The sequence below is a fragment of the Babylonia areolata genome, chromosome 26 (genome assembly GCF_041734735.1).
Source record: "Babylonia areolata isolate BAREFJ2019XMU chromosome 26, ASM4173473v1, whole genome shotgun sequence".
NCBI lineage: Eukaryota > Metazoa > Mollusca > Gastropoda > Neogastropoda > Buccinidae > Babylonia > Babylonia areolata.
In genome coordinates, this window is record NC_134901.1 from 46,886,756 (window position 1) to 46,904,255 (window position 17,500).

At 40.3% G+C, this 17,500-nt stretch overlaps 1 protein-coding gene across 1 annotated transcript in view; it reads right to left on the bottom strand.

Moving 5' to 3' along the window:
• Positions 1 to 17,500, bottom strand: part of LOC143300164 (sodium- and chloride-dependent GABA transporter 1-like) — a 46,765-nt gene that overhangs the window by 25,167 nt on the left and 4,098 nt on the right. The window contains exons 2-3 of the mRNA XM_076613715.1: positions 12,115 to 12,246; positions 7,647 to 7,946 (exon numbers count right to left, since the gene is read on the bottom strand). Of these exons, the coding sequence (XP_076469830.1) occupies positions 7,647 to 7,946; positions 12,115 to 12,246 (432 nt within the window). The remainder of the gene's footprint in view (positions 1 to 7,646; positions 7,947 to 12,114; positions 12,247 to 17,500) is intronic.

Here is a 17,500-nt window from a genome sequence, read left to right on the forward strand (position 1 = left end):
AGAGAGAGAGAGAGAGAGAGAGAGAGAGAGAGAGGATGAGACAAAGAGGAGAGAAAGAGACTGAGATACGAGAGAGAATGGGGGAGGACACACACACACACACACACACACACACACACACACACACACAGAGGAGCGAAGAGGAAGGCCAACCAAAGTGGCCAGGCAGTATGAACGAGACAGACACCAAGAATTTGTCAGAGAGGGGCAACAACACACTAACTTTGTCAGAACAAAGTCAAACACACAAAACAGGTCAACACAAACAGCATGACATAGCTTTGTCAGAACAAAGTCAAACACACAAAACAGGTCAACACAAACAGCATGACATAGCTTTGTCAGAACAAAGTCAAACACACAAAACAGGTCAACACAAACAGCATGACATAGCTTTGTCAGAACAAAGTCAAACACACAAAACAGGTCAACACAAACAGCATGACATAGCTTTGTCAGAACAAAGTCAAACACACAAAACAGGTCAACACAAACAGCATGACATAGCTTTGTCAGAACAAAGTCAAACACACAAAACAGGTCAACACAAACAGCATGACATAGCTTTGTCAGAACAAAGTCAAACACACAAAACAGGTCAACACAAACAGCATGACATAGCTTTGTCAGAACAAAGTCAAACACACAAAACAGGTCAACACAAACAGTATGACATAGCTTTGTCAGAACAAAGTCAAACACACAAAACAGGTCAACACAAACAGTATGACATAGCTTTGTCAGAACAAAGTCAAACACACAAAACAGGTCAACACAAACAGCATGACATAGCTTTGTCAGAACAAAGTCAAACACACAAAACAGGTCAACACAAACAGCATGACATAGCTTTTTCAGAACAAAGTCAAACACACAAAACAGGTCAACACAAACAGCATGACATAGCTTTTTCAGAACAAAGTCAAACACACAAAACAGGTCAACACAAACAGCATGACATAGCTTTTTCAGAACAAAGTCAAACACACAAAACAGGTCAACACAAACAGCATGACATAGCTTTGTCAGAACAAAGTCAAACACACAAAACAGGTCAACACAAACAGCATGACATAGCTTTTTCAGAACAAAGTCAAACACACAAAACAGGTCAACACAAACAGCATGACATAGCTTTTTCAGAACAAAGTCAAACACACAAAACAGGTCAACACAAACAGCATGACATAGCTTTTTCAGAACAAAGTCAAACACACAAAACAGGTCAACACAAACAGCATGACATAGCTTTTTCAGAACAAAGTCAAACACACAAAACAGGTCAACACAAACAGTATGACATAGCTTTGTCAGAACAAAGTCAAACACACAAAACAGGTCAACACAAACAGCATGGCTGCTATCTAACTTTGTCAGAACAAAATCAAACACACAAAACAGGTCAACACAAACAGTATGACATAGCTTTGTCAGAACAAAGTCAAATACACAAAACAGGTCAACACAAACAGCATGACATAGCTTTGTCAGAACAAAGTCAAACACACAAAACAGGTCAACACAAACAGCATGACATAGCTTTGTCAGAACAAAGTCAAACACACAAAACAGGTCAACACAAACAGTATGACATAGCTTTGTCAGAACAAAGTCAAACACACAAAACAGGTCAACACAAACAGCATGGCATAGCTTTGTCAGAACAAAGTCAAACACACAAAACAGGTCAACACAAAGAGTATGACATAGCTTTGTCAGAACAAAGTCAAACACACAAAACAGGTCAACACAAACAGCATGGCATAGCTTTGTCAGAACAAAGTCAAACACACAAAACAGGTCAACACAAACAGCATGACATAGCTTTGTCAGAACAAAGTCAAACACACAAAACAGGTCAACACAAACAGCATGGCATAGCTTTGTCAGAACAAAGTCAAACACACAAAGCAGGTCAACACAAACAGCATGGCTGTCTTTCGTCAATGGACAGGAAGGGAACACTGGTTCTTCTGATGTCTCCTTGGTGGGATCCACGAACACCAAAAGGTTCAGTCACATTCACTAAGCACATGCTAATAACCATTGACCCAAACCTGTTCACAATCTAATGACACAGAGGTAACAAATGTATATATAAACAAATGGTTGTCTACTTGCACTTTAAAAACAATAACTCAAATTTGCTATACATATTTACATTAATATGCAAGTGTAAATATTAGAACTATATAAATATACTATTATTTCTAAAGAAAACGCTATATCATAACCATAAGAATAATCAATATTGAGAATAATAATAATCAAATCATGTTTATCTTGTGCAGTTTTTTTAAAGGCTGTCTTACATGGGTTGTTACAGAATAAGGAGTCTCGTTAGTCGAGTATGTACTGCTAATATGACATTAAAAACTCTACATTCTATATATGAAAGCCCCAGGCTCTACATATTTAAAAAAAATACTGTTTCGATTTTTACTATTCCTTTAGTGAAGATGTGTTGCCTTGTATCTAATGTCCTTTCCTAGTTATTTGACAAACTGAAGATGCCTCCTTTCCTTGTTACTTGACAAACTGAATATGCCTCCTTTCCTTGTTACTTGACAAACTGAAGATGCCTCCTTTCCTTGTTACTTGACAAACTGAAGATGCCTCCTTTCCTTGTTACTTGACAAACTGAAGATGCCTCCTTTCCTTGTTACTTGACAAACTGAAGATGTCTCCTTTCCTTGTTACTTGACAAACTGAAGATGTCTCCTTTCCTAGTTACTTGACAAACTGAAGATGTCTCCTTTCCAAATACCTTGACAAACTGAAGATGTCTCCTTTCCTAGTTACTTGACAAACTGAAGATGTCTCCTTTCCAAATACCTTGACAAACTGAAGATGTCTCCTTTCCTAGTTACTTGACAAACTGAAGATGTCTCCTTTCCAAATACCTTGACAAACTGAAGATATTTCCTTTCCCAGTAACGTGACTAACTTAAGATGCCTCCTTTCCTAATTACCTGACAAACTTAACATGCCTGCATTACGAAACAAAATCTAAATTACTCCCAGATTATAACTAAGAATTCGTATACAAGTTAATATATATATATATATATATATATATATATATATATATATATATATATATATATATATATATATATAACACAAAACCAAATAATATTCTGTACAGTGACACACAGAAAGACATAGAAAAGCAAAACACATACAAATGTGAATCATATTATCATACGAGCACCCGCATTCAAGAACACACACACACACACACACACACACACACACACACACACACACACACACACACACACACAAAAATAAACAAACAAACACCCACACGCACGCAGTATGATTTACCTTTTGAACTGAGATAATAGATATATTCAAACGAACTCAATACTAAACAACAACAACAACAACAAACCATCAAATAAAGAAATGAGAAAGAACGGATGCCAAACAGAATCTGATATTCCGAATCAAAACGTTCATGCACTGTACACAGAGATAATTAAGTCTGAGAGAATGTTGTTGTATTCCAAAAAGCATGCCAGAAGCTGTTAATGAACACCATTATTTGGCAGCTAAACACTGTATTCATTACTATATCTAGATTTGTTGGAAGAAAAGAAATGTAAATCTAAATAACCAGTTTGGTGAGAAAGAAGAGAAATGTAAAACTGGACAACACTCAAAATAACGAAAGATTTTAAGCTTCTGGGACAATGCGAAACTTTCAGTAAATGGTCACGCACTTACTGCGTGCGACGATGGATGTGTAATAGTGTTTTAGTGACTTTCATCAGCTCAGAGAAATACCTGGACACTAATAAAGATCGTTTGGCTATAGATGTCAAAACGGTGATTGCCTGGGTGTTTGTTTTTGTTTGTTTTAATATAAAAAAAAGCAAAGGACCCCACCACCACAAAGGCCAACAAACAAAATGGACTGAAGTTGTTCCAGCTATACGTATGTCACTGGTTAATCGAAATAAAATAGTTTAAAAACTGCACCTCACAAGCAATGACAGATTTTGTCTTATAAGGCAGATGTGCATGCGATAACGTAAGCCAGCATTCACTCGACCGTTAGCTTTGAAGTACCAGTTGGAGATATAGTAAACATTTTTTTAAATGATCTATTATAATTTCAAGACGATAATTTCATGAAAGTAGGTATATATTTCTCAGTTGAAATGATTAATCTGGCTACAAACGAAATCGTTTACAGACGATGTACTATACGCAATAGTTCACTACTGTAAAGAGAATTATATCTGCTATGTCGATGGGAGAAAATGAAACCCAACCTCCACATGTTCCCAACCTCCACATGTTCCCAACCTCCACATGTTCCCAACCTCCACATGTTCCCAACCTCCACATGTTCCCCCAGTAATAACAGATAAAGCTATACGTCATGAAAAAAACAAACATTCACATAATGGACATTTTTAATACTTCTTGAAAATAAAAGCCACACCCTCTTGTGGGGAGATGTGAGGGTGGCTTCTGTTCTCACTTTGTTTATATTTTGAAAATATGTTTTATTTATCTCGATATTTAGGCTGAAAACATTCTTTTTACAAATTTGCATTGCGATAGACAAGTCTTCCTTTCTTATGTAAGAATTCATGTTGCAGTTAGTTCAACTATGTCAGTGACGCTACTCTCTCAGTTGGTTATCAAGTTAATTCAAAAGAATGTGTGCGCAAACTAAAAAGAGGTCCAGTAAAAATCGTTCGCCAAGGCCTATAATAATTATTTCCTCGTTTTCCAGTAGGAGATGCGAGACACAGCACACTCCGCACTCTGAGTATGAATACGTGAATAATCAAAAAAGAGTACACATACACACGAAACCTCAAAAACAAGCAGTCACACACTCGCAAACTCACATCCACGTACACACATCTACAGACACAGACACACACAGACACAAGCACACATCTGCCATTTACGTCAGCAACACGTTATGAAATCGATCGGAGCAGGCTGGCAATAGCGACTGGTCGCATCGTGTTATTTGACACGCGGAATTTCTCATAATGTCCACACCCCTCCCTTTCATCCCCCCATTGCCCACCCTCTCTGTAAGGCGGCTACATAAATGAACCCCCCCCCCTCTCTCTCTCTGTCTGTGCATAGCTTGTTATTCTAATTTTCTCATTATGTGAATAATGTATGATGCTTCATTCGTCTCCAAGTTATCCTGGTAATATGTTCATTTTCATCATCATTATTATTTATAATGATGATTATTATCATAAGTATCATCATTAGAACTACTGGTGTGTGTGTGTGTGTGTGTGTGTGTGTGTGTGTGTGTGTGTGTGTGATCCCGCTGGTTGTCTGTTGATATTTCGTATTCTTTCGAGTGAGTGCTGGTTTGATGGTGTGGTTGCTGTTGTTGTTTCTTGCTTCCATGAGGGTTTTGTCGTTTATGTTATTTCTCTTTATAATAACTTTGTTTCCTTTTCAGTGTGTTTATACACAACCGACTCCCTGTTTTATGTCCCAAAGCTTGGTGAAAAAGCATGTTAACTGCTTACCGCATTACCTCGGTTAAAGAACATTTCATTCCCCCCACCACCTCCCTCTCTCTCCCTCTCTCTTCACGCGCACACTTCTCCATACAAACACTGATGCCCGTAACACAGCACACACACACACACACACACACACACACACACAGAGTGTGACAACCGAAGAAGAGGAGTAACTTGTATGAAAGTGATACTGATCTCTAAAAGGCTAACGTCACCTGTAGCCGATTCTTATTATGGATACAATACTCAGCAGCTGAAGAGGGGGTACACAAACATTGAGTCCCATCCAACAAAACAATATATCATGACAGGAATATGCCATCAACTTTGACAATAGAATCAGAATCAGAATCAATTTCAATGTCAATTAAAACCTGAACAAGGTTTATAAGACACGCATGCAAAGTTACATGAAACCACGCACAAAAAAGAAAAAACAAAATAGATAAATATAAATAGATCAGTATGACTTGATAGGAATATGACTTGATGGAGAGCAACTATACCCCACCCACCTCTCTTTTACTCCCTACACCACCCCGAATATATTCATCACACACACACACACACACACACACACAGACACATTTCCGCCCACACACGCACACAGAGCTAGTAACTGAGTAACTACACTGAAATACAGCTGCAATGCAATGTATGTATCGAATACTTATCTAGCGATTCCTGTACAAAATGCCTCTATGGGAATATATCAATCGAAATTTGGATGATAAATATAGTCAACTGAGTCAATGACAACTAAAATACAAACAGTAACCATATTCGCAGAGATGACGGATGTGATACATTGAAATGGCTTCGTTAAATCAGATTTGAATATTGGAAAAGCAATACAACAATACAACACAAATTTGGATCATTCACAAAAAATTATTTTTAAAAAAAAATTCTGTAGAGCAAGAATTTCTTCTATGGAAGTAATTAGTATTTATAATATGCATATATCATGTTTCGATGTATTGGTATTGCTTTTTCTTCCAAGGATAAAATTGTTTAATTCATCTAATTATGACCTGAGGCGTTTGGGCTGATTTTTTTTTATGAAAGTTTCTTCACAACTGGTACAATGAAATTTTTTTCCCCAAACAGACAATAAAACTACTTTATGTAAAATTATTCCATATTTTCTGTAAAAAAGCAACAACAAAAAAGTTCAAAAACGATTGTGAAATGCCGAATGCAGCTGGCGCCCCTCATCTGTTTGTGTACTTCATATATATGTTTGTGTACTTCATGTAGATGTTTCTGTACTTCATGTATATGTTTGTGTTTTCTGAGTTCCCTTGGCTGTTAGAAAACGTTACAAAAAAGTGGAAACAATCCAGCTTACGAGAGTCATGCTTTGACTTTCTCATTCATACACACACACACACACACACACACACACACACACACACACACACACCGTAAATTAATTGAATTTTTAATCTATCGTTTCTACATGACATCGGGAAATTAATCGATTCGGCATGAAATAAAATGACAATGCAGACAAAATTACAATGAATAATTTCTGTGTATGAAGGAACAGATGTTCCAAGCAAGAAATGAGTGAGGAATCGCTAACATGAGTCACTGATATCAAAAGATATTAATTGGAAATGCGCCAGAAAAAGATGTGTAAGCAAAGAAACAAAAGTATAAATAAAATGTGTATTATTATATACAAATAAAAAAAACACTAACAAATAAATAAACTACCGACATGCCAAGGTCAATTTGGAATCTGATTACTCAGTTAATGCACTGCTAAAGGCACATACAATTATACAATACACAGCACAAATTACTAAAAACTATTCCTTTTCGATTATGTCCACCCCCCAACCCCCCCCCCCCCCCTCTCTCTCTCTCTCTCAAACACACACACACACACACACACACAATTACACAGATGAGTGCGCACACACATACTCACATTAAAAAACACACACGCACCCACCACCCCACCCAATAAACACACACACACACACACACACACACACACACACGTATTTGGAGAGAAAGGCAAACAGACCCGACATTAAACACAAACATACACAAACTCACGCACACGCGCGCACGCACACACACACACACACACACACACAACACCAATCTTACCAGTAGTTGATCCAAGCATCGACATCGTCGTCATGTAAGTCGCGTTGTCATTCCAACCGGAAGAGGCGTTCCAACCGGAAGTGGTGACGTTCCAACCGGAAGTGATGTTGGCGGCGCCCGTGGCGTTGGCCGTTCGCGACGACAGATCGCTACAGCGCGGGGTGTTCCACCACTGGCCGCACAGTGACCAGGGCAGTACGCTCTGGAAGGAGGAGACCATGTAGTAGAGGGCCCACGACATGATGGTGTTGAAGTACCAGACGAACATCACTGACAGGATGGACATTGCGATCCCCATCCCTGAAAGCAGAACACACACACACACACACACACACACACACACACACACACATGAACAAAACTGACGGGTGTGATTGTAATAGCCGAGTGGTTAAAGCGTTGGCTTTTCAATCTCAGGATCCCGAGTTCTAACCTCAGTTACGGCACCTGGTGTGTGAAGGGTGGAGATTTTTCCGATCTCCCAGGTCAACATAATTATTATCATGTGCAGACCTGCTTGTGCCTGAAACTCTTTCGTGTTTATACGCAAGCGGAAGTTCAAATACGCACGTTATAGTACCCGTAATCCATGTCAGTGTTCGGTGGGTTATGGAAACAAGAACATACCCAGCACGCACACCCCCGAAAACGGAGTATGGTTACCTACATGGCGGGGTAAAAAACGGTCATACACATAAAAGCCCAGTCGTGTACATACGAGTGAACGTGGGAGTTACAGCACAGGATGAAGAAGGAGGAGGGGGAGGAGGAAGAGGACGAGGAGAAGGAGAAGGAGGAGGAAAATGATTATCAAGAGACCGACCAAGTTTACAGTTGGGCCAACAGCAAAAGTGAGATATGTGTGATCAATAGTTTCTCCTCTGTGGTACAAACTCAGACAGCTTTGTGTCTTTTTATGGTGAACTATGACTCTCTTGCTAGGCGGCAAGAATGCACTGGCTCTTTGTGCTGAAAGCCTTGGGGGGAGTTGGCCTAACGCCGACTGTCCTAAAGCAATGTTGGTCGAGAGAGTGGGGATGTAATTTGGGCAAGACACTCTACGCTGTAATCGATTTCTAGCCCAGATATGACCACAGTTACCTCCTTTGCTGTTCTGATGGTCATAGTCAAACATGACTGACTCATACAAACATAGCGGATCGAATTCCCTCAAAGACAAAATCAAATCACCGGTGATCTGACGAAACCTGAGCAGATTAATACGTAGTGATCGGCAAGTGTGCGGACTAATCAACATGAGCGACACATCTGCTGCATAAAATGATAGTAAAAAAGAAAAAAAAAAAAGAAAAAAAAGAATAGACGCCCGATCTTTGCAAAAACCAAACCGCTGGTCACGTTGATACAAGCCAGACTGCGTTTGATGAAACCTGTACACATCAGGACGGTAGCCAAACTGAAACAAACTGAATTCAACTTGATCGTCGGCAACCGAACCCGCCTTCCTATGCTGAGCATTGGACACGGTGGGTGTGAAACTACTGCCCCGATGACCGTTAAAGGCTAAAAGACCTTCAACCTTTTAACAGAACCAAAACAAATCCATCCAATCTCTTCGTGTCACGTCAAACTCTCAGCAGTTTTAACTCTGTATATACAGAGTTCCAGACTGTTCCAGACACCATCGCACTAGCACTCTGTGATATGAATAATGTTTACAGCCTATCCAGACTGCCACGCAGCAATACAGGTATCCTTTAATTCAAAACTAAACGAAATCTTGTGGGTCTGTGTCTGTCTCTGTGTCTGTCCGTGTGTGTTTAAAACCAGTAAATGGGGAGAAAGAGAGAGAGCGAGAGAAAGAGAGAGAAACAGACAGACAGACAGACTGACGGACATACACAGGCAAACAGACATACAGACAGGTACAAAGGTAAAGAGAAACAGACGAGGAAAAGATAAGACAGAGACAGACATACAGGCAGGCAGACATACAGACAGACATACAGGCAAACAGACACGAACAGATAGAATGGTAAAGAGAAACAGATAGGAAAAACATCACAGAGACAGAGAGAGACATACAGGCAGGCAGACAGACATACAGACAGGCAAACAGACACGAACAGATATAAAGGTAAAGAGAAACAGATAGGAAAAAGATCACACAGAGAGACAGGCAGACAGGCAGACAGACAGACAGACAGATCTCTATCAGAACGAGTTGCCCGCCAAGCTGCGCGTTTTTAAACCATCATAACGATTCCGCAGACCTGCATGGCAATAGATCAAATCTTAGCGCACCATTTCCGGTTTTACTGCTCCCTCGGGGAGACAACCATGCACCCACAGACATCGGCAGACCGAAATAAACTTCTTTCCACAACAAACGACGCGTGTACTGGAGGAGAAGGTGAAAGTAAGTAGCGCGTGCCCTGCCATATGGAAAACTCATCTCCACGGCTTTGGAAGCAGGCATCATACGAGACTCTCTCTCTCTCTCTTCCTCTCTGTCTCATGTAGTCCGCAAGAGAAATTTTCGAATCTGGAATCTGTCCATTTTTATGAATAAAGCACTTCAATTTAAAAGACACTGCAACCTCATAACATGTTCTGCTGATGTATCTGTGTTTCATCCGATTTGGGTTTTCTCGTGTTCATTCCAACAAATGGCGACGCAACAAATGTTGTTTGTTTACCCCCTTCATGGAGGCTATGGCGCAATGAATAAATCATCTGTATCCGTATTCGTATCTCTCTCTCTCTCCCCCTCCCTCACTCCCTTTACTGGTTTTAAGCACATACCAACAGACACACAGAGACACACAAGCACAAAAAAGGTTTCGTTCAGTCTCTCTCGGAGTCAAGGATGAGTGAGTGGGAGGGGGAGGTGGGGATGGATGGGAGGGGGGTTACGGGACAGGTAGGCCTACCATCCCTTGCAAAAGGCTTGTTAGCTTGTGTGTGTGTGTGTGTGTGTGTGTGTGTGTGTGTGTGTGTGTGTGTGTGTCTGTGTCTGTGTGCGTGCGTGCTTGCGTACATGTTTGTGTGTGTGTATGTGCAGTGCGTGCATGTGTGATTATGTACAAGTTTTTATATCGATATGCATTTGTACGTAGCCTAATTTCTACTGTATCTGTGTTTGTGTATGATTTTCGATTTATGTTCGTTCCTTGTTATGTGCTGTCCCACCCAATGTTCCTTGTGACCCCGGTACACTTGGTAATAAAGACATATTCTATTCTATTCGATTAGTGAAAATAACATGATAAAACACCTTTTTTCCTACCCCTCACTTCCCCACCCACTCTTTCTCACAACAGATGTCTCTGTCTGACACTTGGGGTTGCTCTACCCGCGTAGAACGCGTCTCCACAATGCAGTGCCTCTTATAGTTTTTCCTTTGCCAGGGACAACCCTTTTGTTGCCGTGGGTTCTTTTACGTGGTGTGAAGTACATGCTGCACACGGGACGTCTGTTAAACGTCTCTTCCGAATGACTAGAGTTCAGATCACCACCCAATGTGTAGTGGAGGGAAAGAAAATCCTGGCCAGTGTGGGGTTCGAACCCATGCGCTCAGATTCTCTCAATTCCTTAGCGAATGCGTTACCCACAAGGCCACCATCCAACCCAGGATTGCTCCTCTTTGACATTGATCATTCCAATTGTCTTTTTGTTTCTGTATTACTCTCTCACACACGCACACATACACACACACTCCCACCGACCCACCCTTTCCCATCGTATTTTGACCCAAGGCCGATGAACATAAATCTGAGCTCTCTCTCTCACTCTCTCTCTCTCATTCGATCCATTCCTGTCTCCATTCCTCTTGTGTGTATTGTGGCCTAAGGCTGATGTGCATTAAAACAGTTCTGAGTTCTCTCTCTCTCCCTCACACACACACACACACACACACACACACACACACACACACATTGTAATTGCAATGAATAGATGTGTTAAAGGTGCTTTGACTAAATTAAGATTTGGCATAACAGACATTGCCTGCCATCGGTTTAGATTTCTCGAAAGAAGAGTTGATAAAGTACAGTGTCGTTTATGTCATGAGTCAGAAGAAGATGAAATTCATTTTACGTTTTGCTGTCCTGTCTTTTATGATTTAAGGATGATAAATATATTCAACCTAAGTTTTATAGTAGCCTATGTAGCTTTAGACTATAATTTGCTTAAGTCATCTAGAAATGAGACTGCTTTACGTAATGTTGCGTTCCACATGTACCATGCCTTGGAACGATTACTTACCGTTGTAGCTTAAATCACAGTGTCAATGTGAATTTTCATGACAATAATTATGTTAAGAACAAATAATACACTGTATTATCGTAATTTTGGTTGGTTGTTTTGTATATTATTTCCCCTTCAGTTAGGGGCTTGGGCCTAAATCTGAGTAAACATTTCGCATCACACACACACACACACACACACACTCCCCACCCCCACTCCGCACCCCTCCCATCCCAGCACTCACTACAGACAGACCCACCTTTGACCAGCGGACACACGCTCCACACGTGCAGAGGACTCCTGCCTGTGAACTGGCCCAGAGCCGACTCCAGGAAGAAGAGGGGGAAGCCCATGAAGGCCAGGCACAGGATGAAGGGGAAGAGGAAAGCTCCTGCACACACAGAGAAACAAAAAAACACGAGGGTGATCCGAGTAGCTTTCAGTGTGAGGTGTGCGTGTCTTTGGTTTACCTTTGATTTCACTTCTTTCCAGTGTGAGGCGTGTCTTTGGTTTACCTTTAATTTCACTTCTTTCCAGTGTGAGGTTCGCGCGTGCTGTCTTTGGTTTACCTTTGATTTCACTTCTTTCCAGTGTGAGGCGTGCTGTCTTTGCTTTACCTTTGATTTCACTTCTTTCCAGTGTGAGGCGCGCGTGCGTGCCTTTGCTTTACCTTTGATTTCACTTCTTTCCAGTGTGAGGCGCACGTGCGTGTCTTTGGTTAACCTTTGATTTCACTTCTTTACAGTGTGAGGCGCACGTGCGTGTCTTTGGTTAACCTTTGATTTCACTTCTTTCCAGTGTGAGCCGCGCGTGCTGTCTTTGGTTTACCTTTGATTTCACTTCTTTATAGTGTGAGCCGCGCGTGCTGTCTTTGGCTTACCTTTGATTTCACTTCTTTCCAGTGTGAGCCGCGCGTGCTGTCTTTGGTTTACCTTTGATTTCACTTCTTTCCAGTGTGAGGCGGGTGTGTGTCTTTGGTTTACCTTTGATTTCACTTCTTTCCAGTGAGAGGCGTGTCTTTGGTTTACCTTTGATTTCACTTCTTTCCAGTGAGAGGCGTGTCTTTGGTTTACCTTTGATTTCACTTCTTTCCAGTGTGAGGTGCGCTTTCGTGTCTTTGGTTTACCTTTGATTTCACTTCTTTCCAGTGTGAGGCGCGCGCTCGTGTCTTTGGTTTACCTTTGATTTCACTTCTTTCCAGTGTGAGGCGTGCTGTCTTTGGTTTACCTTTGATTTCACTTCTTTCCAGTGTGAGGCGTGCTGTCTTTGGTTTACCTTTGATTTCACTTCTTTACAGTGTGAGGCGCTTGGCTGTCTTTGGTTTACCTTTGATTTCACTTCTTTCCAGTGTGAGGCGGGTGTGTGTGTCTTTGGTTTACCTTTGATTTCACTTCTTTACAGTGTGAGGCGCGTGTGCGTGTTTTTTTTGTTTTTTCTGTGTGTGTGTGTGTGTGTGTGTGTGTGTGTGTGTGTGTGTGTGTGTGTGTTTTCCCGGACTTTCTTGGGTCGACCACCGTTTTATTTTGTATATAAATTTAATGTGACAATTGAGAATAGATGGGGAAAAAAAAATACATGAAAAGATTTTTTTTTACAAATCTGAATACAGTCAACATTAACAATAAACATAACTAAGTTATTTGCTTGTGTTTTTTGCTTGTTTTTCTTTTTTAAATGAATAAACGCATATATTGGGAAAAGAGAAAAGACAAATCTGACAAAAACATAGTACCAATAGGAAAATAAAACAAAAACAAACAACAACATTAAAAAATAAATAAATAAATAAATAAAAATGGAAAAAATTGATATATACATATAACATTCTAAGTAAAAACAACTGAGAATGTTTGAATAAGTCATCAACAGCAACAACAACAACACAAAAAAAGAAAAGAAAAAAGGAATAGATATCCATATCCCTACATATCAACTTGCACCATTTTTTCAACATTTAACTTAGTTGTGTTATATTTCCATACATGGTTTGAAATATTGTTTTTATATGTTGTTTCTAATTAAAGGTAAGTATGGCAACCATTTTATTTTGAAGCTGTGTGTTTCACATGCGATCTTAGCGTTATATTCTTCGATTTTGTATCTTGAAACAATGTAATGTTCAAAAGCGTGAATATTTGGAAGGCATTTATCTAACTTACATTTATATATATGCATCTTCCCCAGGAGAATTAATAAATCAAGCACTGAGTCTGTCTTCATATCAGCATGGAAACCAAACAGTATTATACATTCACTGAACTTCAAATTTTCACACACTGTACAGTTTATTTTTAATAGTTCTTCTAGACTTGTCCAAAAACGTTTCGAGTAATGGCATCGCCAGAATATATGTTCAACACTATCTTTAACTTCTAAACAAAAATCACAATCAATACTGTTTACAATTCCCATTTCCTTTAAAACAACATTTGTTCCAATGATTCTATGTAATATACGAAATTGTAGCCACTTTAGTTTTATGTCTTTAATTTTATGAAGTTTGTTATAAGCTTTTACCCAACTAATATTTGTTCCCAGTTTCTCAGACCACTTGTGACAGGATTTCGGGGTTGTATCATCAAATGCTAGAACATCATAGTATCGCTGTGATCCTTTAGGTGTCGAGTATATTATTTTTAATGCCCCTGGTGTATCAGGGAAACTGTGGGTTGTTGGAACATTAAGACCTACCTGTTCCATGTATTTTTTGATTGCTCTTAAGCAACCATTGTATGCCAGAAAATGTACATTCAGTTCATATTTTCCACAAAATTCATTTTGTGTAAGAAAGTGTCCATTGTCATTCAGAAAATGCGAAACACAGTATACACCTTTATCAACCCAGTCTCTATGATTTATAGTACTATTTCCAATCTTAAATTTTTCGTTATAGAAGACTGGTTCTGACAGAAGGTCAATATCTGATTTAGGTGTAACCTGACAACAAAATTCTCTGTAAGCCATGAAAGTGTGTTTCCAAAATGAATTATTATTACATTTACGCAATGCATACATGGGTCCATATCTTTCTAATTCAGTGAAAAATGGGAACATTTCAATTGAAATGTTTTTCCATTTATGCTTTGTAATTTTAAATCTTCTTATCCAGGTGAGTTTTAATGCTTGACTATATTTTCTTATGTCTGGTATGTTTAAACCACCTTCTTTAACACTTTTTGTTGCTGTTTTTCTATTCACTTTGTCTCTTTTTCCATTCCATATGAACTGAAAACACATCCTCTGGCAACTATTAATAAAATCATCAGGAGGATTTGGGAGCAAGATCCATAGATAAGATAAGAGATTTTAACACCGCAACACGTCCCATAGGTGTGATATTTCTTTTTATCCATATTTTGAATAAGGACTTCAGTTCGGAGAGTTTCTCTGCATAATTTATTTTATCACAATCTTTCAAGTCGTTTGTAAACCATATTCCTAATATTTTAAATCTTTCTGGATTCCATTTAATGTTTAGGTGTTGCATATATTTTGTTTTTGAATGTTTTCTGTTTCCTAACCATATAGCTTTTGGTTTCCCTTTGATTTCACTTCTTTCCAGTGTGAGGCGTGCTGTCTTTGGTTTACCTTTGATTTCACTTCTTTACAGTGTGAGGCGCGCGTGCTGTCTTTGGTTTACCTTTGATTTCACTTCTTTCCAGTGTGAGGCGTGTCTTTGGTTTACCTTTGATTTCACTTCTTTCCAGTGTGAGGCGTGCTGTCTTTGGTTTACCTTTGATTTCACTTCTTTCCAGTGTGAGGCGTGTCTTTGGTTTACCTTTGATTTCACTTCTTTCCAGTGTGAGGCGCGCGTGCTGTCTTTGGTTTACCTTTGATTTCACTTCTTTCCAGTGTGAGCCGCGTGTGCGTGTCTTTGGTTTACCTTTGATTTCACTTCTTTCCAGTGTGAGGCGTGTCTTTGGTTTACCTTTGATTTCACTTCTTTCCAGTGTGAGCCGCGCGTGCTGTCTTTGGTTTACCTTTGATTTCACTCCTTTCCAGTGTGAGGCGCGTGTGCGTGTCTTTGGTTTACCTTTGATTTCACTTCTTTCCAGTGTGAGGCGCGTGTGCGTGTCTTTGGTTTACCTTTGATTTCACTTCTTTCCAGTGTGAGGCGTGTCTTTGGTTTACCTTTGATTTCACTTCTTTCCAGTGTGAGGTGCGCGTTCGTGTCTTTGGTTTACCTTTGATTTCACTTCTTTCCAGTGTGAAGCGCGCGCTCGTGTCTTTGGTTTACCTTTGATTTCACTTCTTTCCAGTGTGAGGCGTGCGTGTCTTTGGTTTACCTTTGATTTCACTTCTTTCCACTGTGAGGCGTGCGTGTCTTTGGTTTACCTTTGATTTCACTTCTTTCCACTGTGAGGCGCGCGTGCGTGTTTTTGGTTTACCTTTGATTTCACTTCTTTCCAGTGTGAGGTGCGCGTGCTGTCTTTGGTTTACCTTTGATTTCACTTCTTTCCAGTGTGAGGCGCGCGTGTGTGTCATTGGTTAACCTTTGATTTCACTTCTTTCCAGTATGAGGCACGCGTGCTGTCTTTGTTTAACCTTTGATTTCACTTCTTTCCAGTGTGAGGCGCACGTGCTGTCTTTGGTTTACCTTTGATTTCACTTCTTTCCAGTGTGAGGCGTGTCTTTGGTTTAACTTTGATTTCACTTCTTTCCAGTGTGAGGCGCGCGTGTCTTTGGTTAACCTTTGATTTCGCTTCTTTCCAGTGTGAGGCGCGCGTGCGCGTCTTTGGTTAACCTTTGATTTCACTTCTTTCCAGTGTGAGGCGCGCACGTGCATGTCTTTGGTTTATCTTTGATTTCACTTCTTTCCAGTGTGAGGCGTGTCTCTGGTTTACCTTTGATTTCACTTCTTTCCAGAGTGAGGCGTGCTGTCTTTTGTTTAACCTTTGATTTCACTTCTTTCCAGAGTGAGGCGTGCTGTCTTTGATTTCACTTCTTTCCAGTGTGAGGCGTGTCTTTGGTTAATCTTTGATTTCACTTCTTTCCAGTGTGAGGTGCGTGTGTCTTTGGTTAACCTTTGATTTCACTTCTTTTCAGTGTGAGGTTCGCGCGTGCGTGTCTTTGATATACCTTTGATTTCACTTCTTTCCAGTGTGAGGCGCGTGTGCTGTCTTTGGTTTACCTTTGATTTCACTTCTTTCCAGTGTGAGGCGCGCGTGCGTGTCTTTGGTCAATGTTTGACCTTACTTCTTTTCAGTGTTGGAGGGTTTTGGTGGGTGGGGTGGGGGGCACTTGGGACGGGTGGTTTGGTGACGCCAGAGGGGGACCGAAACATCATGGTGAACTGACGTGCTGGAACGTCCCCAAAGGGCTGCTTTCCGATCTCCCATGGGGGACATTTCCCCGGGTGAAATGCGGAAGTGTGGGTGTGTGTGTGTGGTGGGATGGGGGAGGGGTGGGGAACAAATTGAGATGTTACACTGGTGCTGATGAGTACATTTCCTCACTCTCGGGAGACGACGAAACTGAGCACCCTGTGTGCTGCGAGGGTCAGTGAAGGGCAGATATCTACAGTATGCAGTCACTGAAAGGAAGACGATCAATCCCTAAAACAGCTAAGCCACGAAACACGCACAACCAGATACAAAAATGACCAAAAAATAAACAGTAAACATATGTTGTGTGTGTGTGTGTGT